Raw genomic sequence first — 24221 nt, 5'->3', positions numbered from 1 at the left:
CTGCCCCTCCCCTGTTCATGCTCTGTCTCTCTCTGTCCCAAAAATAAATTAAAAACGTTGAAAAAAAATTAAAAAAAAAAAAAAAGTTTGACCTTGATTATTACCTCATACTAGTGGACCAGAGAAGAACACTTGACACTAAATTTAATTTGAAGGCCAAAGCCAAAAGTGTCCAGATGACCTGTGGACTAATCTGGTACAAATTTATAACCACTAGTTTGACATAAGTTGTGTGGTTGCTATTAAGAACAATAATTTGGGGCTTTAGCAGAGAGAAAATAATAGACTTTTGCTCGATCTCTCATGTTTTGCAAGAACAAGCCAAGACGATAGGCAGGAAACAGTTGGTTATGATATATTAATGAATAACAGAATCTTGCTGAGTTGATTAACGTTGCTTAAAAACCTATTATGTGTTAGTTCTGCTTCTTGTACCTTTACACACTTAAGTATTTCTGCTTATAGGTACACAAGAGAATCGTGTTGAGTGAATGTATAAAATGAGTGAATTCATATGTACTTTTGCCAAGCCTAGCATTATTTTTACTTACCTATTTGTGTGTAGCATTTGAAATGACTAATTCTGTTTCATGCATGCACAGTATCTATTTTGGAGTTCAAATGACCTCACAGGAACCCTCATTATACTCTTACGATGATGATAAACAGCTGGCATTATTTGCATATCATTATGTCCTCAACACTTCTTATATTGTTCTTTCATTATCCCCTCTCTTTTTCCTGTCTCTTCTCCATGACTCAGAGGCCTTCTTTTGTTATGTTTAATTACTGACATAATTTTTCAGTGTTTAGAAAAGTATTATTGACTGTTAACTATATACCATAAACCATACTAGTTACTAGGACCATAGAGATACCTAAGACATGGCCCTTCTCATCAAAAAGCTCCAGTCAATAGAAGGTGTGGGCATATATTTATATCACCAATAAGATCGCGTGATAAGCATAGCGTAACAGAAAGCAAATATAAGGTTCTGTGTTATCATTTGGGAAAGAGAATAATTGTAATGGAGATCAAGGTGACTGAGGCAGGCTTTCCAGAGGAGGTCATTTCTAACCAAGCTGAGAGCAGCAAGCCAAAGTGAACGATGCATATTCCAGGTAGAAGTTCTGGTGTGGTGGTATAAGTTATTGGCTAGATGTCTGTGCCTTCAACAGTGACTGGGAGTATAAGGAGCAGAGCAAATTTAGAGGCAAATCCATGACGTTAACTCTCCATTGATCTAGAGCCCACATATTCTTCAAAACATAGGTCTTACCTCCTCTTTTTCCTGAAGTTCATGCTACCCTAGCCCAAAGTATATTTTCCCCCATAGGATGACAAAATTGTGATTTCAAGCTATAAAATCTTAGGATAGTTTATTGTATGCAGAAAAAAATACAAATGTGTTGTTATGCTTCAGTCCAAAATAATGAATTTCATAAATACAGAATAAGAGAAACAGAGAGCCTATAAACATGAAAAAATATTAGACTACTGGTAACTTAAAGGATACAGGGCTCTTCCAAATATTGTTCTTAATTTCAAGCTGCACTAACAGCAGCAGGCTTTCTGGAATGATGGACTTGAGAATCAGACTGTACAGTGGGAGAGCGACATGGTGCTCCATTATGTGTGCCTCATTTGTAAGTCATCAGAAACATACTCAAACAGCAACTACGATCATGATAGGCTCACATTTATATCAGATAAATTGTGAAGAACCAAAGTACTTAGCACAGAAGGCAAAGGAGGAAAAATTTAGCTTTCCCAAAATTTGTTTGTTTGTTTTGTTTTTTTTTTTTTTTTGGGACAGAGAGAGGCAGAGCATGAACGGGGGAGGGGCAGAGAGAGAGGGAGACACAGAATCGGAAACAGGCTCCAGGCTCCGAGCCGTCAGCCCAGAGCCCGACGCGGGGCTCGAACTCGCGGACCGCGAGATCGTGACCTGGCTGAAGTCGGACGCTTAACCGACTGCGCCACCCAGGTGCCCCTAGCTTTCCCAAAATTTGAAAGAAATTTGCACTTGACCCCAGAGAGTAGAGCAAGAACCAATGTCTGAAAGCAGAGGAAATATTTTTGTTTCATATAAAGGAGCTGTGTTTTCGTTGTGTCTTGTTTTTGGACAGTGTTTTTTAAAGATGTAATGGTCAATTTAGAGTGACAATGAACTTTTTGTTCCTGGAGGTGTATGAGTCTTGTGAATGCCAAAGATAATTTAATCATCAGTTTGATAGGAAAGTTTTACCAAATGTCAGTTCCCAAGGTCTGCTCCATGGGTGCCCAGGGTTTCTGCATTTTTTCAAAGGGGGTCTACAAGATAAAAATGACTTGCATAATAACACGAAGATGTTATTTGTTTTTCTGACAGTGTAAATGTGGGTACTGATGGTTCAAAAGCAGTGAAAGGTAAACATTCTGACATCTCCACCTGAATCAAGGCAGCGGCACTACACTTAGACGTCATTGTAATTCTTCACTGCCATGCACTTGCATGGGGAAAAAAGCCAATGTCCTTAATGAACAGTGAAAATTTATGAAAACTCAACTCTTGAGTATCTGTGTTTTTAATACCCTGTGTGACAAAATGGAAAGTACACATAGAGTGTTTCTCCTGGGCAGCAAAGTACAACGGTTCCTGTGATAAAAGTACTTATTGTAAATTAAGGTAGTCCTTTTTCACTGGACACCATCTCTATTTGAAAATCGAACCGGCAAACTGTGATTATTAATACATTGACATTTGGTAGACATTTTCTTGAAAATGAACAAAGTTAAGTGATTACTTTAAGGATACCAGCTGGTGTTTGTTGCCAACGACAAAATTCAAGCTCTGAAGTAACATTGGAATTTTGGAAATTTTATGTCTGCCTCCATAAGTTTGATAGCTTTGCTATAGTTAAGACTTTTGTGATAAGATGGGCAGTGATTTTTTAAAAAATTGATTTTATTTTTAATGCCATAAAGTAACATGTGCCTGTATTTGGAAGTTCTGTGATACTTAGCATGGGAAGAAGAAGGGAGTTTTTGGGTCATGGATATGAGACAAAACAGAGACTGTACTCGGGTCCCCTCAACCCTGACTGTGAAATCCAGGGTTCCTTGGCTGCCTCCATAAGAAAAAAAAAATGCTGAGACTTTATGTCTCTTGTGTAGCAGCACATCTTGCAGGAATGTGGAGGAAGGATACTTACCACCAGACCAAAGCAGTATATGCCAGGATAGACCCCAGCCTTGACTTTTCACCAACTTTTCCCCTCATTATAATACTAAAAAATCATGTCCAGGGGTGGAGATTTAACATGGTAATTAGATATACAATGCATGAAGAAGCATGACCTTTAAATGCACAGGTGCCGATAAATTCCCACCTCTACATGCTTAGATGCCACCCTTTTCCTGCTTAAGTTTCTTTTTTTTTTAATATGAAATTTATTGTCAAATTGGTTTCCATACAACACCCAGTGCTCATCCCAACAGGTGCCCTCCTTAATGCCCATCACCCACTTTCCCCTCCCACCCACATCAACCCTCAGTTTATTCTCAGTTTTTTTTAATATATGAAATTTATTGTCAAATTGGTTTCCATACAACACCCAGTGCTCATCCCAGAAGATGCCCTCTTCAATACCCATCACCTACCCTCTCCTCCCTCGCACCCCCCTTAAACCCTCAGTTTGTCCTCAGTTTTTAAGAGTCTCTTATCCTTTGGCTCTCTCCCACTCTAACCTCTTTTTTTTTTCTTCCCCTCCCCCATGGTCTTCTGTCAAATTTCTCAGGATCCACATAAGAGTGAAACATATGGTATCCGTCTTTCTCTGTATGACTTATTTCACTTAGCATAGTACTCTTTAGTTCCATCCACATTGCTACAAAAGGCCATATTTCATTCTTTCTCACTGCCAACTAGTATTCCATTGTATATATGAACCACAACTTCTTTTTTTTTTTAATTTTTTTTTCAACGTTTTTTATTTATTTTTGGGACAGAGAGAGACAGAGCATGAACGGGGAAGGGGCAGAGAGAGAGGGAGACACAGAATCGGAAACAGCCTCCAGGCTCCGAGCCATCAGCCCAGAGCCTGACGCGGGGCTCGAACTCACGGAGCGCGAGATCGTGACCTGGCTGAAGTCGGACGCTTAACCGACTGCGCCATCCAGGCGCCCCAAACCACAACTTCTTTATCCATTCATCAGTTGATGGACATTTAGGCTCTTTCCATAATTTGGCTATTGTTGAAAGTGCTGCCATAAACATTGGGTACAAGTGCCCCTATGCATCAGCACTCCTGTATCCCTTGGGTAAATTCTTAGCACTGCTATTGCTGGGTCATAGGGTAGATCTATTTTTAATTTTTTGAAGGAACCTCCACACTGTTTTCCAGAGTGGCTGCACCAGTTTGCATTCCCACCAACAGTGCCAGAGGGTTCCCGTTTCTCCACATCCTCTCCAGCATCCATAGTCTCCTGATTTGTTCATTTTAGCCACTCTGACTGGCATGAGACTGGTATCTGAGTGTGGTTTTGACTTGTATTTCCCTGATGAGGAGTGACATTGAGCATCTTTTCACGTGCCTGTTGGCCATCTGAATGTCTTCTTTATTTTTTTATTTATTTTATTTTATTTTATTTTTTTTAACGTTTATTTATTTTTGAGACAGAGAGACAGAGCATGAACGGGGGAGGGTCAGAGAGAGGGAGACACAGAATCTGAAACAGGCTCCAGGCTCTGAGCTGTCAGCACAGAGCCCGACACGGGGCTCGAACTCACTGACCGCGAGATCATGACCTGAGCCGAAGTCGGCCGCTTAACCGACTGAGCCACCCAGGCGCCCCTGGATGTCTTCTTTAGAGAAGTGTCTATTCATGTCTCCTGCCCATTTCTTCACCGGATTATTTGTTTTTCGGGTGTGGAGTTTGGTGAGTTGTTTATACATTTTGGATACTAGCCCTTTGTCCGATACATCATTTGCAAATATCTTTTCCCATTCCATCGGTTGCCTTTTAGTTTTGTTGATTGTTTCCTTTGCAGTGCAGAAGTTTTTTGCCTTCATGAGGTCCCGATAGTTCCTTTTTGCTTTTAATTCCCTTGCCTTTGGGTGTCGAGTAAGAAATTGCTGCGGTTGAGGTCAGAGAGGTTTTTTCATGCTTTCTCCTCTAGGGTTTTGATAGTTTCCTGTCTCACATTCAGGTCCTTTATCCATTTTGAGTTTATTTTTGTGAATGGTGTAAGCAAGTGGTCTAGTTTAATTCTTCTGCATGTTGCTGTCCAGTTCTCCCAGCACCATTTGTTAAAGAGACTGTCTTTTTTTTCCATTGGATATTCTTTCCTATTTTGTCAAAGATTATTGGCCATATTTTTGTGGGTCCAATTCTGGAGTCTCTATTCTATTCCATTGGTCTATTGTTTAACATAGTGTTGAAAGTGCTAGCAGCAGCAATCAGACAACAAAAGGAAATCAAAGGCATCAAAGTTGGCAAAGATGAAGTCAAGCTTTCCCTTTTTGCAGATGACATGATACTATACATGGAAAACCCAATAGACTCCAACAAAATTTTGCTAGAACTTATACATGAATTCAGCAAAGTCGTAGGATACAAAATTAATGTACAGAAATAAGTTGCATTCTTATACACTAATAATGAAGCAACAGAAAGACAAATAAAGAAACTGATCCCATTCACAATTGCACCAAGAAGCATAAAATACCTAGGAATAAACCTAACCAAAGATGTAAAAGATCTGTGCTGAAAACTATAGAACACTTATGGAGGAAATTGAAGAAGATACAAAGAAATGGAAAAACATTCCATGCTTATGGATTGGAAGAATAAATACTGTTAAAATGTCAATACTACCCAAAGCAATCTACACATTCAATGCAATCCCAATCAAAATTGCACAAGCATTCTTCTTGAAGCTAGAACAAGCAATCCTAAAATTTGTATGGAACCACAAAAGACCCCGAATAGCCAAAGTAATATTGAAGAAGAAGACCAAAGCGGGAGGCATCACAATCCCGGACTTCAGCCTCTACTACAAAGCTGTAATCACCAAGACAGCATGGTATTGGCACAAAAACAGACACATAGTCCTGCCTAAGTTTATTTAAAACATCCCCCCTGACCTGTCCTCCAGGAGTCAGCCCGAGGACACTTTTCTTTTGTGCTGTCTTCTTTGTTCTCTGCCATAAGCCCCAGTAAAGCCTTGCCTGAAACTCCTGTTTGGCCTCTGATTAATTTCTATTGTTTAGAGAGCCCAGGGCCCAGGTATGGTATGGAATGGAGTGGCATTTACTTCCTTATCATCCATAAAGCAGCACTGTCAACCCTGGACAACTTTTCTTTCTGAAGTCAGCAGAAATGGTCTGATAGAGCATATGTGTAAAGGACCATGCAATTTGTAATTCATGTATACTGAATAATTTGGGGAATAACTCTATAGTTTTGCCAGAAAGTCACTTTATTCTCAAGACATTGGGGCATTTTATCTTTCTCTCCTATATTTGATCATTATTATGATTTACCTTAACCATCTTTTTTTTCTCTCATAGTTGTTTGTTCAGATTTTGTGTGTTTTTATTTAAGAGCCAGAGAAATTTACTGAGTCCATGAAGTCAGTTTCTGATCATTCACCTGCTCATCTCATACCAGCACTCAACTAGGTTGAGTCTATGTCAGGTTATCTAAGGTTCTAAAAACAAAAATTAAACCAACAAACAATTACTTCATCAGATTGTAGCAAGGTGGATTTTTTTTTCTCCCTGTTGACGTTTGGGTATTGAATGTGATTGAGTTTGAAGACAGCAGACTAATTTTCTGCTCTGCTAAGCGAAATAAGTCAATCAGAAAGAGACAAATATCATATGATTTCAATCATATGTGGAATTAAAGAAACAAAACAGATGAACATATGGGAAGGGGGAAAAAAAGAAGAGAGAGAAACCACAAAAGATTCCTAATGATAGAGAACAAACTGAGGGTTGACAGAGGGAGGTGGGTGGGAGATGGGCTAGATGGGTGATGGGCATTAAGAAGGGTACTTGTGATGAACACTGCGTGTTGTAAGATATGAATCACTGAATTCTACTCCTGAAACCAATATTGCAATGTGTGTTAACTAACTAAAGGTTAAATTAAAAAAAGAATAGAGAGGTTATATGGACTGGAACCCTTTATATGCTGTATTTTGGTGCAGACCTCCATGTCTTAAAATAACCCTTGTCTTATCAATATTCTTAATTTTAATATTCTTTTATAATATTGCCCTGGGCACTCATTTGCCAGAAAGATGAGTATTGTCTTTATTAAAAGCCATCTCGTTACTTGGTTTTAAGTGGTATAATGATAGGATCTGTGGGGCTGACTCTTATGGACAGTAACTATGATAAGTGGTGTTTACCTCCCTAAAATTCTTGGGCCAGATCACAATAAACTGGTGGGAAAAAGCAAGATTACTATACAGTTGAAATTCTAGAAGCAGGTTCTAAAACTTTGGAGTAGCTTCGGTTATTTCCATTAAATTCATGCTTTTTAATTCTTTAGATCTTTTGTTGCATTGTATTTCAAAAGCAAATTTTATTTTCAATAAAAACCCTCAGAAGATCTACTGATCTGTCTTCAAATCCTCTTCCGCTGTTAAAAGAAGCTTCATTTGAGGGTTCATGGCTGGCTCAGTCAGTACAGCATGCGACTCTTGATCTCGGGATTGTGAGTTCAAGCCCCACAATGGGCATAGAGCTTACTTAAAAATAAATGAATAAAATAAAAAGTGAGCAGTTTTAAAAAATAAAAAAAAAATGAAACTTCATTTGAAGAACTAGTCTTTGCTAGTTAATACCATCACCTGAAACCTGCATTTCAAGAGAATCAGTGAATGCAAAACAGAACATAGCTGTTTTTCAGATGAAATATTTAGTTTCTGTAAACCTATTAGAGTGTATCTCATACAGTAGTTCTTGGCTAAACTGCTTTAATGTTTAAACAAAAAAATAATAATAATTAAAATAATAATTTTAAATTCTGATCATTAGACTCAAATTCAAAATATGGTTGTCTACTCACACTTCTTAATGCATTGAAGTACTGTATTTGGCTGTTTTGAAACATCTTTATGAGTTATAAAATAAAGACTGCAAATATAAAGCATCCAAATTTTTCATAAAGAAGAATAGATGCGTGTTTCTCCATGTCTGTGAAATCTTCCACCATATATTAAAAATGCAGAAGAAACTTTCCTACAAAGAAACAAATTTAGGATGACAGACTTTTAGCTTGTAATTATAAATGGTAAAAGAAGATATTTTGGAAGAAAAGAAGCCTAAAACCATTTTTGTGTCAAAAAGAAAATTCAGCAGAAAAATCAACCTTTTATTTTTGTTCCAGGACTTAATAATTCAATTGTATTTTTCCCCTAAAAAAAGCCATAAGCAATGATTGCAATGGTTAAATAAGTACTTTTTTCCTTTAAAAGTCTTATAACATTATGACCAAATTACTTCCAAATTTACCTTGATTGATTTCTAAATAAGACATACCACTTTAAAATGAAATTCTTGTATTCTAGAGAGTATTACAAACAGCCAAAAAACAAGAGAGGAAAACTGTATTATTTTAAAGCATGCTTAAATAAATAAATGTTTTGCAGATCACTAATAGCCAATAACATTATTTGGAAGGTTTGGAGGTGATCTGGTTTGCATTAAACATATTTACACTTTAAAATGCCTTCATGAATTAAGTCAAGCTTTACTGCAAACAGATGCTAAGAAATATGAAAATATATAGAGTTTGCTGTATTGAGATTATCATAATCTAAGGGACTCACTTCATAAGATTTTCAATAACTGTTTGGCATTATATTTTCCAGAGAGCACAATCAGATGAACTGGAAAAAATTGAAAAGCATGGCCGGTCCTCCAAAGACAAAGAAAATGCCAAGTCTCTGGACAAACCTGAACAGTAAGAACACCTCAGGACCTTGTTGAGGGCAGCCTCTTTCCATTTGGAAAATGTAGCATCTTCCGTGCATAGTTGTTATGAATATGAGGATAAACATCTGTTTATATGAATTATATTCTTCTTAACTTGGCTTTATTTCCTTAGGTTCCTTTATGAACTGTCACTAATCCCCAACTTTTCAGAGCGAGTCTTTTGTATCCTCTTCCAGTCCACATTTTCAGAAAGCATTTGCTCAATTCGTCGCAAACTGGAATTGCTACAGAAATTGTGTGAGGTGAGTTCCGGTGCGTAGACAGCTGACGATTGAGTTCTGATATTTCATTGTGTTCAGTCATGTCCACATTTCAAAATCGTTTTCTTTTATTTACTCTACAAATAAATTTGGAGAATAGCAGTTCCACAAAAGAGAACATACAATGACTAGTTTCAAGATCAAAGGAAAACTTGGATAGTTGCGCGCCACGGGGCCGGTTGCTGCAGTGTGGTCATTATGCTCCCACGTCCGGGGATTTCTGCCCCTTCTGCTTTTGCCAAAACAAAATTTTCACTTTCCCTGGTCCTTTCTTACATCAGACTTCAGATTAAATGTGATTTGAAGGCATTTTATTTATTTGCCTTCAGTTTTGGAAGGGGCCTTCAACAAATTGTTAATGATTCCATCCAAATGATTTAGGAACAGCTGTATGACTCAACAGAAGATGAATATTCTCCAGAAAACAAAGAATAAATGCTTGGCATGAATTACCAATATTACCATTTAAAACAATTTGTCAAAAATCAATAGTACCATTCGTTCTGGTTGTGGTAAATCATTTTGAAAAGTAGTAAGATGTTATTAAAGACACATTTTCAGAGGAAAGAATACTTGCAAATTCCAGCTAAGCTTCATGTTTTGGAAGAAGTGAGTGTGAACTTTTCAGGGATAAATCTAAATTTGGAATTAATCTTTAAAACTGTGTTTTGGTTTCCTACAATTTATGCCAAAAATTTGTATTGTAGGTACAATTAGGGTGATGGCAGCGACATTCTTTTCTAGTAGTTCTCATATTACAACCTTATTTGTTTTCCATGCAGTTGCATCAGAAATGGCTTAGAATGGTGTCTGTCACTTTACAAATGTGTACCTGAATTCTTGTAGGTGGTACAACTTCCTAAAGCTAACTTTGGGTAAACTAAAAATAAAACTATCCTATAATCCAGCACTTTCACCGTTAGCTATTTACCCAAAAATACAGATTTGAAGGGGTACATGTACCCCAATGTTTATAGCAGCATTATCAATAATAGCCAAACTATGGAGAGAGCACCAATGTCTGTTGACTGATGGACTGATGAATGGATACAGAAGATAACTTATATACATATATACATATGTATATACATATGTATGTACATATATATGTATAATGTACATATGTATGTGTACATATATATGTATATATACGATGGAATGTTACTCAGCCATCAAAAAGAATGAAATCTTACCATTTGTAATGAAGTGGATGGAGCTAGAATGTATTATGCTAAGTGAGATAAGTCAATCAGAGAAAGACAGATACCATATGATTTCACTCATATGTGGAATTTAAGAAACAAAATGGTTGTGAACCTGTGGGAAGGAGTGTGGGAAAGAGAAGAGAGAGAAACAAACCACAAGAGACTCTCAATGTTAGAGAACAAACTATGGGTTGACAGAGGGAGGTGGGTAGGAGATGGGGCTAGATAGGTGATGGGTACTGAGGAGGACACTTGTGATGAGCAGTGGGTGTTGTATGTAAGTGATGAATCACTGAATTCTACTCCTGAAATTAATATTGCACTGTATGTTAACTAAAATTTAAATAAAAAAATAAAGTTAACTTTGGAAACACTACTCTTAAAATATCCTAATAATATACAATGATACAGTTTGGATGTGACCCAAAATTATTAGTATGATATGAATATCTGCCACTGACTTAAGATAATTCAAAGAAAACTTTGTCTAAGAGATAAAATGCTCTTTACTCTATCTTACAGACATTAAAAAATGGCCCAGGGGTTATGCAAATTCTGGGTTTGGTTCTTGCTTTTGGCAACTACATGAATGGTGGAAATAAGACTCGAGGACAGGCAGATGGCTTTGGGTTAGACATTCTTCCGAAGCTGAAAGATGTTAAAAGCAGTGTAAGTATTTTGTGTGAATGAATGTAGGCAAATTGAGAATTAGAAGGTTTGTTCAGTAATGAGTTTGACTGTAAACATGTTGTAATAAATGTTTATGTTCCATGGTCAAAAATGTCTTTATGTTCTGAGCTAGGTAAAAGTATATGGCCTTCATATGTTTATGATTTTGTGAATGTTTCCCAAAGTGAATAATTATTAATACTATGTTTAATGAATAATTGAGTAGAGAATAAAAATAATTATTTTTTCAGTCTATCATTACCATGTCTGCTAAAATTTGTCCTTTTGGAGTCTGAGGACTAATTAATTTTCATAAATCAGACAGTATTATTCTTCTCTTCTGTGTTAAGTAATGGATGGGTGAAAGTAGATTATAAAAAAAAAGGTAAAAAATTATCTTGTTTTTCTACATATCATATTCCCCTTGACACTGGTATATGTGGGAATGCCTAAGCCCTTTTGCAGGACTAATTAATTTTTGATCCTACTTCTATACTTGTATTTGTTTAAAGTTAACATCTAAGAGATTATGAGAGTGCCAGTAAAAATACAAGATTAGGGAACAACCATGATGGTTAGAATTAATGTCTGAGAATATAAACTTAGAAGATAATAGAATTCTCTTTCTCTGATGGAATCTCTACACAGAACTGTATGATAAGGAAATTATGGACATGTTTTTAAAACATTAAGTTTAAGGGGTGCCTAGGTGGCTTAATCAGTTGAGCATCCGACTTCAGCTCAAATCGTGTTTCGAAGTTTGTGAGTTCGAGTCCCACGTTGGGCTCTGTGCTGACAGCTCAGAGCCTGGAGCCTGCTTCAGATTCTGTGTGTGTGTGTGTGTGTGTGTGTGTGTGTGTGTGTGTGTCTGCCCCTCCCCTACTCACACTCTGTCTCTTTCTCTCTCAAAAATAAATAAACATTTAAAAATATTTTAAAATATTAAGTTTAAGTAAGTAGTTGGCTCACAGAAATGGAAATAGTAGAATTGTTCTTCCTAGATAAAGAATATAGTTGAACCTCGAATGATGTGGGGCTTAGGGCACTGACCTCCCGCTCAGTCAAAAAGCCACGCATAACGTTTGACTCCCAAGACTTAAGTACTAACAGCCCACTGTTGACAAGAAGTCTAACCAATAACATTAATCTATTGACACCTATTTCATATTTTATATGTAACATATATACTGTATTCTTACAATAAAGTAAGCTAGAGAAAATATTATTAAGAAAGTCATAAGGAAGAGAAATTACATTTCCAGTATTATACTGTATTTGTTGACAAAAATCTATGTGTAAGTGGACCCACGCAGTTCAAACCCATGTTGTTCAAGGCTCACTTTATGTCTCCCTCATAAGAAACAGACACTTTTTTTGTTGTTGTTTCTGGTGGTCAACAACTCATTTGTTCATTCATTCATACATACACTCATATATTCTTTTTAACATTCTTTCATTGAGTTCAGTGAAATACAGTTACTACTTTTCCAGAATTGAATAAAGCATAATCCTTTCTTGGAATACCAGCAGCATGTAATTTTTGTGATTTTTTCTGGGTATATTTGTTCAGATGCTAGTATATTCGTATGACACAAATTTTCATAGGAACCTCCAATATGTCAACCTGATAAATCACATTTGTTCAAAAGCAAAAGCTCTCTTGGAAGCATTGAATAGTTCTTAACAACTGATTGTTGAATTGAAACAAGTAACTTTTTCAAATAATACTGGAACGTAAATATCATTGACATAATTTTTAACATAAAAATGGATCTGAGATAGATTCTGATAATCATAATTACATATAAATAAAGGATTATTTGGGGGTTTTTTATTGGTTAGTATATCTTATTCAATCTCCAAGTAAGTTAAATTTTATTAATTTAAATAATTAAGGAGTATCCTAGATAAAAATTACATAATAAAATCAAGAAGCAAGATTTTTTGTTTTTAATAATTTCATTTGCATTCTCATAAGAGTTATACTAGTCTTCCTGATTTGATTCTTGCTGTATAAAATGAATATAACTGTGTCTATTTCTTAGTACCGTTTGTGGACCTGCATGGACAGAGCTGTTACTCAGTTCACTCAGAATTTTCACTCAGCATGCCTATCAGCAGGCAGTTAATAAATGTTTTGTTAATTCATTCAAGTACTGCTAACTGTACTGCATATTTCTTTGAATTATATTAGGAAAGAGAACGGAAAGTTGTTTAAATTATATGCAAGCAAATGGTGTTCCTGAAAAATATATTACTTTTACTATTATAAGATATTACTGCATAATATCTTATTATATTATTACTATACATTACAATGAAGAAAGTCTCTAAAAGCTGTATTATCATATGTCAAACTAAATTATGAAAAGATATTGCTTTTTATAAATAGGGAAAACAATCGTTAGATTGAACATTTCAGGGAATGTAGTTTGTGTCATATGGTTTTTAAATATATATGTGTGTGTGTGTGTGTGTGTGTGTGTCCTCCCACCTTCAGAGTATCTAGTACTAATTTTGAATGATGAAAACTTAATACCTTTTAAATGTGCCAGAAAGGAGGTAAAAAACTGTTCTTTGAAGCCTGTTAGAATAGAAACAATTCTACATTCTTTTCCATAGAAATACACACTGCATTGTTTATAGCTGCCTGGATATTAATTCCACAATCTCAGATGCTGACATAGCAATTTATAATATAGACTCGCATTTTTAAAGCTCCTGCTGACTTGAAATTATACTTAACTTTATTTTCTTTATCCACTAACAAGCCTCAATCAAACTTACTGTTGCAGATTGATACCTGCTGGTCCAGAAGTGGTATAGAAATGCTGGCAATGTTTAATCATTTCAGTTAAGATAGTAGTTATACTTTTAAACATAAAACATGATAATTAGTGAACTAATTTTCTGATCAAAGAGGGTAAAACAGGAAAGTATTCACAGTTGAGACTCCACCCTTGAACAGCTGGGCTTCCACTTGGGGCTTAGATTAAAACACTGGGGAAAAACAGGATCTTCTCTGCCATTGAAATCCTTAGATGTAGTGGCTGTAGTATTTTGAAATATAGAATTTCACATTTTATTCTAAATGTTCTCATCTGTGTGTTGATTTACTGGAATCTATTTTATTTGACACTCTGATATTTAAAAAATATATTTTTACTTACTTTGGTCTTTCTGCCTAGGACAATAGCAGAAGCCTTTTGTCATACATTGTTTCCTACTATCTTCGAAATTTTGATGAGGTAAGGCAATTTTTACAGTGATATTTTGTTATTGTTTATTGTTGAGTGATTTGGCAGTATTTGCTATTTTGCCATTGCCATTGTTGTATTATTTTTATTTATATTGATGCTGATTTGTTTTAAAATTATGTGTTTTTGCTAATTAGGATGCTGGAAAAGAACAGTGTGTTTTTCCACTGCCAGAACCTCAGGACCTTTTTCAGGCTTCACAGATGAAGTTTGAAGATTTTCAAAAAGATCTCAGAAAACTAAAGAAAGACTTGAAAGGTAATTTATAATCTTAAAGAATCACGTTTGTATTATTTATGCTTTGTTAATGAGAAAAACCTGACTTTTCAATGTTTTTTAAGACAGCAAATCTTTAACAGCTTTGAAAAACTAGATTTTTTTAGTGTGGCAAAAGAAAAATTTTGCCAATAGACTAGTTTTTTTGTTGTTTAAAAAGTTACGTGTATTAGACATTTAGATATTGAATAGCATATTGGTTATTTGAATTGCAATCCCCTTGATCAGAAACAAATTTGATCATCTTGTTTACACTTTATAGCCAAGAACATTTGTCCATTTATCATGATATTGTTAAAAGATAAATAGTTCCTCCCTATTGGGTATACTTGCACAAGATGTTGTGGTTTGTGAACTTTCCTGGGAACAAAAATCTTCTTTCACATGTTTGGTCAAAAAACACATGTATGTATAACATCTTTATTAACAGTCACAAAGCCTTGTATCAAATCATTTTGAAGAGAGTCTAAAATTCTTCAGATTTCTAGAAAAGACCCTGGATAGCCAAAGCAATCTTGAAAAAGAAAACCAAAGAAGGAGGCATCACAGTCCTGGACTTCAAGCTATACTACAAAGCTGTAATCATCAAGACAGTATGGTACTGGCACAAGAACAGACACTCAGATCAGTGGAACAGAATAGAGAACCCAGAAATGGATCCACAAACGTAAGGCCAACTAATCTTTGACAAATCAGGAAAGAACATTCAATGGAATAAATACAGTCTCTTCAGCAAGTGGTGCTGGGAAAACTGGACAGAGACATGCAGAAGAATGAACCTGGACCTTTCTTATACCATACACGAAAATAAACTCAAAACGGATGAAAGACCTAAATGTAAGACAGGAAGACATCAAAATCCTCAAGGAGAAAGTAACATTTTAAAATAAAAAATACCAAATTGGAAAAGAAGAAGTAAAACTGTCATTATTTGCTGAGGACATTTTATATACAAAAAAATCCTAAAGACTCCACCAAAAACTAGGAGACTAATAAACTAAGTTGCAGGGTACATAATAAATATACAAAAATATACTGCATTTTTATATACCAACAAAGGACTATCCAAAAGAGAAATTAAAAAAAAACAATTTCATTACAACTGCATCAAAAAGAATAAAATACCCAGGGATAAATTCGACCCAGAATGTGCAAGATCTGTACACTAACACCTATAAGACATTGATGAAAGAAATTAAAGAATATACAAATAGAAAGCTATTCTGTATTCATTGTTTGGAAGACTTAATATTGTTAAAAATGTCCACATTACCCAAAGCAATCTACAGATTCAATGCAATCCCTATCAAAATTCCAATGGCCTTTTACATAGAATTAGAACAAATGATCCTAAAATTTGTATAGAACCACAAAAGATCCACAATAGCCAAAGCCAATTTTGAGAAAGAATAAAGCTGGAAACTTAATACATACCTCCTGATTTCAAGGTATATTACAAAGCTAGAGTAATCAGAACAGTATAGTATTTGCATAGATCAACTGAACAGAATAGGAAGCCCAGAAATAAGCCCATATATATATATATATATGGTCAATTAATTTATGACAAAGGAGGCAAGAATATACAATGGGGAAAGGATGGTCTCTTCAATAAGTTGAGGCTGGGAAAACTGGACATCCAAATGCAAAAAAAAAAAAAAAAAAAAAGAAAGAAAAAAGAAAAAAGAAAAAGAAACTGGACAGTATCTTACACCGTACCCCAAAATTAACTCAAAATAAGTTAAGGACCTGAATGTAAGACCAGAAACCATAAAACTCATAGAAGAAAACATAGGCAGTAAGCTCCTTGATATGAGTGTGGGTGATATTTTTTTGGATCTGACTCCAAAGGCAGTGGCAACAAAGGCAAAATAAACAAATGGGATGGCATCATACTAAAAAGCTTCTACACAGAGAAGGAAACAATCAATGAAAGGACAAAGCAACTTACTAAATGGGAGAAGATATTTGCAAATGATAAATCCCATAGGGGGTTAATATCGAACCTATATAAAGAACTCAAACAACAACAAATACATAAACGATACAATTACAAATGGGCAGAAGATTTGAATAGACATTTTTCCAAAGAAGACATACAGATGGCCAAGAGGCACATGAAAGATGCTCAACATCACTAATCATAAGGGAAATCCAAATTAAAGCCACGGTGAGATCTTACTTCATGCCTGTCAGAATGGCTAGGATCAAAAGGACAAGAAACAAGTGTTGGTGAGGATGTGGAAAACAAGGACTCTGCCTGCACTGTTGTAGTGTAAATTGGTGTAGCTACTGTGGAAAACAGTATGGAGTTTCCTAAAAAAATTTAAAATACAACTGTCATGGAATATAGCAATTCTACTTCTGGGTATTTATCTAAAGAAAATGAAAATACTAATTTGGAAAGCTCTATGTGCCCCTGTATTCATTGCGGCATTATTGACAATAGCCAAGATATGCAGGTAACCTAAGTGTCCATCAATAGATGAATGGATAAAGATGTGGTATGTATATATATGTATATACAACCACACAGAGGAATATTACTGAACCATAAAAAAGAAGGAAATTGTATCATTTGAAATAACATGGATAGATCTTGAGTGCCTTTTGTTGAATGAAATAATTCTGACAGAAAAAGACAAATACTGTATGATTTCACTTGTATGTAGAATCTAAAAAGAACAAAATAAAACAAAACAAATTTCATAGATACACAGAATGGATGGGTAGTTGTTATAGGGGAGGGGTTTGGGTGGTAGAAAAAATGGGTGAAGGGGATCAAGATGTACAAACTTCCAATTATGAAATAAATAGGTCACGGAAATGTAATAGACAGCAGGATGACTTTAGTCAGTAATATTGTATTAAAAATTTGAAAGGTGCTATTAAAGGAAATCTTAAGAGTTCCCATCACAAAGGAAAAAAATGTTTGTTGATAGATGTTAACTATTGGGGTAGCCATTTCAACACATGTTGAATCAGTACATCATTTACCTAAAACTAGCATCATCTTATATGTCATTTATACTTCAATGATAATTTTTTTTTTTAATTTTTTTTTCAACGTTTTTTATTTATTTTTGGGACAGAGAGAGACAGAGCATGAACGGGGGAGGGGCAGAGAGAGAGGGAGACACAGAATCGGAAACAGGCTCCAGGCTCCGGGCCATCAGCCCAGAGCCTGACGCGGGGCTCGAACTCACGGACCGCGAGATCGTGACCTGGCTGAAGTCGGACGCTTAACCGACTGCGCCACCCAGGCGACCCCAATGATAATTTTTAAGATAAAGAGATTTTATGTGAGAAAAAGTAATGTTTATACAGATAGTTTATATATATATATATGTATATATACATACATATATATATATATTTTTTTTTTGTTTTGTTTGTAAAATGTCTTTGTGATCATGCAAATGTCTTGTGATCATGTTGCAGAGTTGAGAACACCTCAGTTGTGTGTGTAAGCCTCCTGCTAAATCTGTTAAGCACCGACAGGGAATAAATAAGTTCATGTGAGATTTTCATTTGATGTTGCATTACTAGATAAAAAGAAGAGACTTGATTACCTCTGTCCATAAATCAAATGTGATATCACTTTTTAAGAGATTGTATCCCAATTTTGAAATATTTATCCAAAGATTTTGATCTATAATCAAATTTATGAAGTTGATATTTTCATCACAGATGCTTTTATATGGATTTAAATCCACAGAGCAACATTATATACTTACATTTTCTAAACACTCAATAGCATTCATTTATAGTCCTGGTGCATGTTAGGCATTTGCTAGTTTGCCACGGATACCAAAAGATATAAGTACCACTGCCAAGGAGGGGTGAAATTCTTTCACTTAGATGTTCTCCCTTAGAGCCTCAAATATGGGTGCTCACTGATTGAGCCCAAGAATGACTGCCTCATTTAAAAAAGATACATAAAACTATGTTACATTTGTAGAATACTATATCATTATGTATTTAAGAATGATTTCTTGGGGCTCCTGGGTGGCTCAGTCGGTTAAGCGGCCGACTTCGGCTCAGGTCATGATCTTGCGGTCCGTGAGTTCGAGCCCCGCGTCGGGCTCTGTGCTGACCGCTCAGAGCCTGGAGCCTGTTTCAGATTCTGTGTCTCCCTCTCTCTCTGACCCTCCCCCGTTCACGCTCTGTCTCTCTCTGTCTCAAAACTAAATAAACGTTAAAAAAATTTTTAAGAATGATTTCTTAAAACAATAAGAAACCCAAACCATTCATGTGTAGTATGTATTATACTTAAAATTTTGCCAGGTATCTTGGTTTGCTTATGAAATTATGTTTCCTGTTTCTCTCTCTCTTTTCTCTCTCTCTGTCTCTTTGATTTGGTGCTAGGGGCATTTCTGGAATATCTGGAAAATATTTCACACTTTGATCAACAATTCAGTCTTGCAAAGTAGGATTTTGTACTTTACCAGTGATTTCATAATTGAGTGGAATGGTAATCTTATTACCAGGGAATTTTCTGTTTGGTTCGGTTGGTTTATCACTTTGGAATGTTACCTCATTTATTTTTCCTATCTACATAGTTTCTTACTACAATTATTAAATGTACATGTAGCCATGAAAGTGCAAGTTCTCACAAGTCTTAGAGCTAAAACAAAGGAACTAGCACCCACCAGATAGTGGTGTTGAAAGGAAATGTAACCATTGCCGCTGACTACTGTTTCTTCTTGCTCATCTGTCTTCTTAAGTAACGTGGTTCACTACACGGATTAGGCACTGCAGGAGCGTTTTAGCAATTTTTAGTACTTTAGAGGGTTGAAAAGGTGGTGATTTTAAGCCCCACAGTTTATACTTTCTATTGGGTGAAGACAGAGTTCTCTAAAAAGCGACCGACTATCACCGATAGCATTTGTTAGAACAGTATTTTCTCATTTGTCTAGGAATTGTTGCAGTTTGCTGCTCTAGCAATGGGAAGTTTCATGACCAAATGAATGAATATAAGAAGTGCTGGGTAAGATGAAGAGAATTTAAGGAGTTCTCTGAAAGAAGGGCTGGCAGCAGTTTCCTAATTTATTTGACCACAAAGTCCTTTTTTTCAGAGTATCTGGTAGTTTCTCTAGTCAGTGGAACACATTTTAAGAAATACAAACCTGGTACCAAGTTAATAACAGACGCGTGGCATTTTGCAATGAGGAGCTTACAGTGAAAGTGGAGAATGAAACTGTAGTTTATGAACTAATGTTCGTTTGTGTTCTAGTAAACTGAGATTAGCTGAAGAGCTATTTAACACGCTGTCAAACTGTGAGGTATCCTTTGAATACTGACAAAAGTCATAATTTAATCATTCCTTTAATGTTTTGCTTTTCCAAAATTTGAGTTTTCCCACTGGGGAAAAAAAGATATTTTGTGACACAAGGAAGGAAATCTTAAGAGCTGAAATTTAAATTCATTTTCTGGGAAAGTTTTAGCATGAATGCAGCATTTCATATTAACAAGTCATAAAATAAAATTGCCTTGTGTTCCTTTCTGGAATGAAATGGGTATAAATAGATATGTACATTGATTTGACTAAATGGGTGTCAAATGAGACATTATTGGATTATGTTATTGTTAATATTATTTAAAATAATGTCTACTTTGACAAATAGCCTATTAAAAATGATTCCTTCTAAGTGATCAAATTAGGTAATTCATTTAGGAAAATTCAAAAATTCAAATAGCCTGTTCACTTTTTTTTTTTTCAAGAAGAAAGTTGTTTTTAGAAGGTTTAGAAACTGGGGCGCCTGGGTGGCGCAGTCGGTTAAGCGTCCGACTTCAGCCAGGTCACGATCTCGCGGTCCGTGAGTTCGAGCCCCGCGTCGGGCTCTGGGCTGATGGCTCGGAGCCTGGAGCCTGTTTCCGATTCTGTGTCTCCCTCTCTCTCTGACCCTCCCCTGTGTCTCCCTCTCTCTCTGACCCTCCCCCGTTCATGCTCTGTCTCTCTCTGTCCCAAAAAATAAATGAAAAACGTTGAAAAAAAAAATTAAAAAAAAAAAAGAAGGTTTAGAAACTGAGCTGATGTGTATACAGAACTTATCCAAATACTTTCCATATAATAAATATCCAATAAATATTGGCTATTCACAAGGAAAAATAGAATAAATTATGTGATTAATTTGATAAAAAAGAAACTATAACCATTAAGTTACTCATCTTCTGCCTCTATCCCTTGTTTTATTTCTGCTTACAGACGTTTTCTATGTCTAAGGAAGACTGGGAAATAATATGTTATGGCTCAGGCATTTTAATAAAACAACTGAATCTCATTTTAACGTTTTGTAAGAGCATCCACCACGTTTGGTGTCTATACCTGTTCCTGAGATTTCCACAGCTCCTCAGGGTACTCCTCTGGATTTCTGAGCTCAGTGACATGTAGTTTGTTGAGCAACCTGATCTGCTTTTGATCTCTTTTGGCTGTCAGCAGCTTTTCTTGATGCAGTCATGCCAAATGATGACTTCTGTTCCAGTGCCTTTCTTAGTTAGAAGTTGTAGCACTTGCCACATGACTTAAATCAACTCAACATGTACAAGTCATTGAGTAATTAAGTTACCGGAACTGGGCAAGAATGTTCTCAGGCAAATTACTTCGGTATCCCCCCCCCGCCCCACTTCAACACCAGACTTGAAAATGTTTAAAATTCATGAACTATATCTTCAAATTGAAGTCATATCTGTGTTCAGACATATACAGGAAAACCCAGTCTTTAAAATTGTTTGTATTGATTTACATTTGTTTGTAACTATTTTATTTACAATTGTAAATTTCTGATTTTTTTGTTTAAGGAAAGAATGATATTATAAACTCAACTCAAATGCAACCAATAGCTTTTTAAAAAATAACATTTTATTATGATTTTAAAATGAGTATCAGTGCAGCATAGGAACAACAGACAATATTGAAAAATGCAGAAGAGAAAGTAAGTTTATCTGTGGTTCTACAGTCTAATGGTAAATAATGTTAATATTAGGCATATTTTTATCTGGTGTTATTGCATGCATATGCACGAATTATACCAGTGGAGCCATGACATATTTAATTTTTGGCCACTGTTATTTACCCTGCTTTATATTTGGGTCATTTAATTAATTCACATTTACATTTTCTTCTTCTGGTTTTCTATTGTTTTGACTAATTAATTTTTCAGTGTTCTCTCTCTGAATCTTCTAATACATTTTGGAAACTGTAGATAATATTTCTATTAATTTCTGTAAATTAATTATTGAACTTAAATGTTTAATATTTTTTAAATTTATATATCTTTTTAGCATACTGTAAATTGTATTTATCTTTCCAAATAAGATGAGAGTTTTGGAACATTCTATCTAATAATTAAACTCCCGTCTTTCTTCTAGTGTTATTTTTTGGACTTCTAGTCCCAATATTTTTCTTCTAAAAATTACTAATGTCTTATAATCCTTAATAATAATACTTATCAATATTAAATCAATCACTATGCTACCATTTTTAGTTCCATTTTCCTCCATCTCATTTGGGTCTTCTCTTACTGAGGGTTGGTGGGTCTGAAATTCTTAGTCCAAAAAATGACTGAAAAAAATCCTCCTCATTTTTGAATTATTATTTTTTTGAATATCGAATCCTAGATTGACTTGTTTTTCATCAGTATTTTGAAGATACTTTTTCTTCTGCTTTTGGAGTGACTTAGAATTCATTCATTCATTCATTATCTTGCTCTGTACTTAGAACTTTCAGCTTGAAAACCGTTGTTTTCTTTAATGTCTACAGAACTCTCAGCAATTATCTGTTCAGTGTTCATTACTTTTCTTCCCTTTACCTGAATCTCTTTTTAGAGATATATTACAGCCACTTAGTCTAACTCTCTATATCTCCCAATTTCTCTTTCATATTTTAAAAATCTATCCCATGTTTTTTGCTATAGTCTTCATGCATTCGTCAACATTGTCTTCTAGTTCATGAAGTCTCTCTTCAACTCTGTCCAATCTGATGTTCGTAATATCAGTGCAACTAATAATGATATATTTGTTTCCAAGATTTCTAATATGATTTTTTATTACATCTAGTTTTACCTTTAAAGTAATTCCATGTTCTTATTTTGGATATTATCATTCCTTTATCTCTTTGATGCTTAAAAAATATATTGAAGACCTTTTTGGAATTTCTGTAGTTTTTGTTTCATCCTTCATTTGTCAATAGTTTTAAGCTATTTTTCTACACATTAGTTTCATTTTGGTATTGGAATGTTGACTTAGAACAAATGTCAGAAAATTGCAGCCTGTGGGCTAATTGAGCCCTCTTTTTGTAAATAGAGTTCAGTTGGGACATAACCATACACACCCAATTATGTACGTATTGTTTATGATTGCTTTTGTGTTACAAGTTGAGGATTTGACTGTAACCATCTATCAATCAATCTGTCTCTTGCCCTCTCCCTTCTCCTGACCCCCCGGATCCTGCATTCTCTCAGTTTTTTCAATTGCTTTGTCCTGACCTGTTTTTGGCTCCCTGGCCAGAACCAAAGCTTCTGTTAGCAGCCTGGGGCCCCTGCCCTTTGCCCACATGTACATGCATATAAGGCTTACATGCATAGTAGGCTTATTGCAGGTTCGATATCAAGCTAGTTAATGACTTAGCCGAGGTCTTGCCTGGAAAGCTATGCCTGCCTATGCTTGCTTCGCCAGGCACACAGCTGCGTGTGGACTGTAGTTGTTTTCATCCTCCTTTCATGATTTGGGGAACTCAGTCACAGCTCCGGGCTTTCAGTTGTGAGACTGGTTCCATTTCTGGCTGGGTGAATTCTCCCTTCACCAGTCTCTACATAAACCAAGATCTCTACCTTCTTCTCTGCAGGCACATTCCAGTGACCTCTCACTTCAGCACTGCTTATTAACTTGGGAGACTTTAATATTTCTGGCCCAAGGAGATATTAACATTTTTTACATCATAATGTGTTGTTTGGTGTTCTCTTTTTATGTTTTTATTTATTGCTATGTGTCTTCAGCAGAAGGAAGCCTCAGCCTATGAATTCCTCATTATATTGACTAGACATCTGTATTCACTTTTATAACTTACATGTTTTTTCCCACTGAAAATTATAACATGAGCACTTTCCCATGCCATTTAATACAATTCAAAAACCATTTCAGTTGATTTCACAATAATCCTTCTTATGAGTGTGCCATAACTTAGTGAGTAATTTGATTCTTGTAAGAAATTAGACTTTTCCCAGTTTTCCCTACTCTTAAGAAATATGTTGAACATCTTTATTCATAGTGCTTTTACTATGTCTCTGATTATTTCCTTAATATAGATTCTTAGATTCATAATTACTAGATCAAAAGCACTGAACTTACTTTTTTAGATCCTTGATGACTTATTAGATTTAGAGTGTAAGGAATCTTAGTGAAATTATAGTCTAATACTTTAATTTTCATTCAACAGATTTTCATTAAATTAATAGAAAGTACAAATAAAAAATAGACCCTTCCCTCATAGTTCATAGCCTAATAAGAGGGCCAATGATTATATGAATAACCACTATGAGGTATAATAAATGTATTTTGGT

General features: G+C 35.3%; 1 protein-coding gene across 1 annotated transcript in view; it reads left to right on the top strand.

The window, feature by feature from the left end:
* The window catches only part of FMN2 (formin 2), a 393127-nt gene that overhangs the window by 248121 nt on the left and 120785 nt on the right, over positions 1-24221 (top strand). The window contains exons 9-13 of the mRNA XM_058701859.1: positions 8871-8962; positions 9107-9236; positions 10982-11128; positions 14317-14376; positions 14523-14643. Of these exons, the coding sequence (XP_058557842.1) occupies positions 8871-8962; positions 9107-9236; positions 10982-11128; positions 14317-14376; positions 14523-14643 (550 nt within the window). The remainder of the gene's footprint in view (positions 1-8870; positions 8963-9106; positions 9237-10981; positions 11129-14316; positions 14377-14522; positions 14644-24221) is intronic.

The sequence above is a fragment of the Neofelis nebulosa genome, chromosome 15 (genome assembly GCF_028018385.1).
Source record: "Neofelis nebulosa isolate mNeoNeb1 chromosome 15, mNeoNeb1.pri, whole genome shotgun sequence".
Classification (NCBI taxonomy): Eukaryota; Metazoa; Chordata; class Mammalia; order Carnivora; family Felidae; genus Neofelis; species Neofelis nebulosa.
The sequence above is the reverse complement of the archived record's forward strand: the minus strand, read 5'-3'. Positions and strand labels throughout refer to the sequence as shown.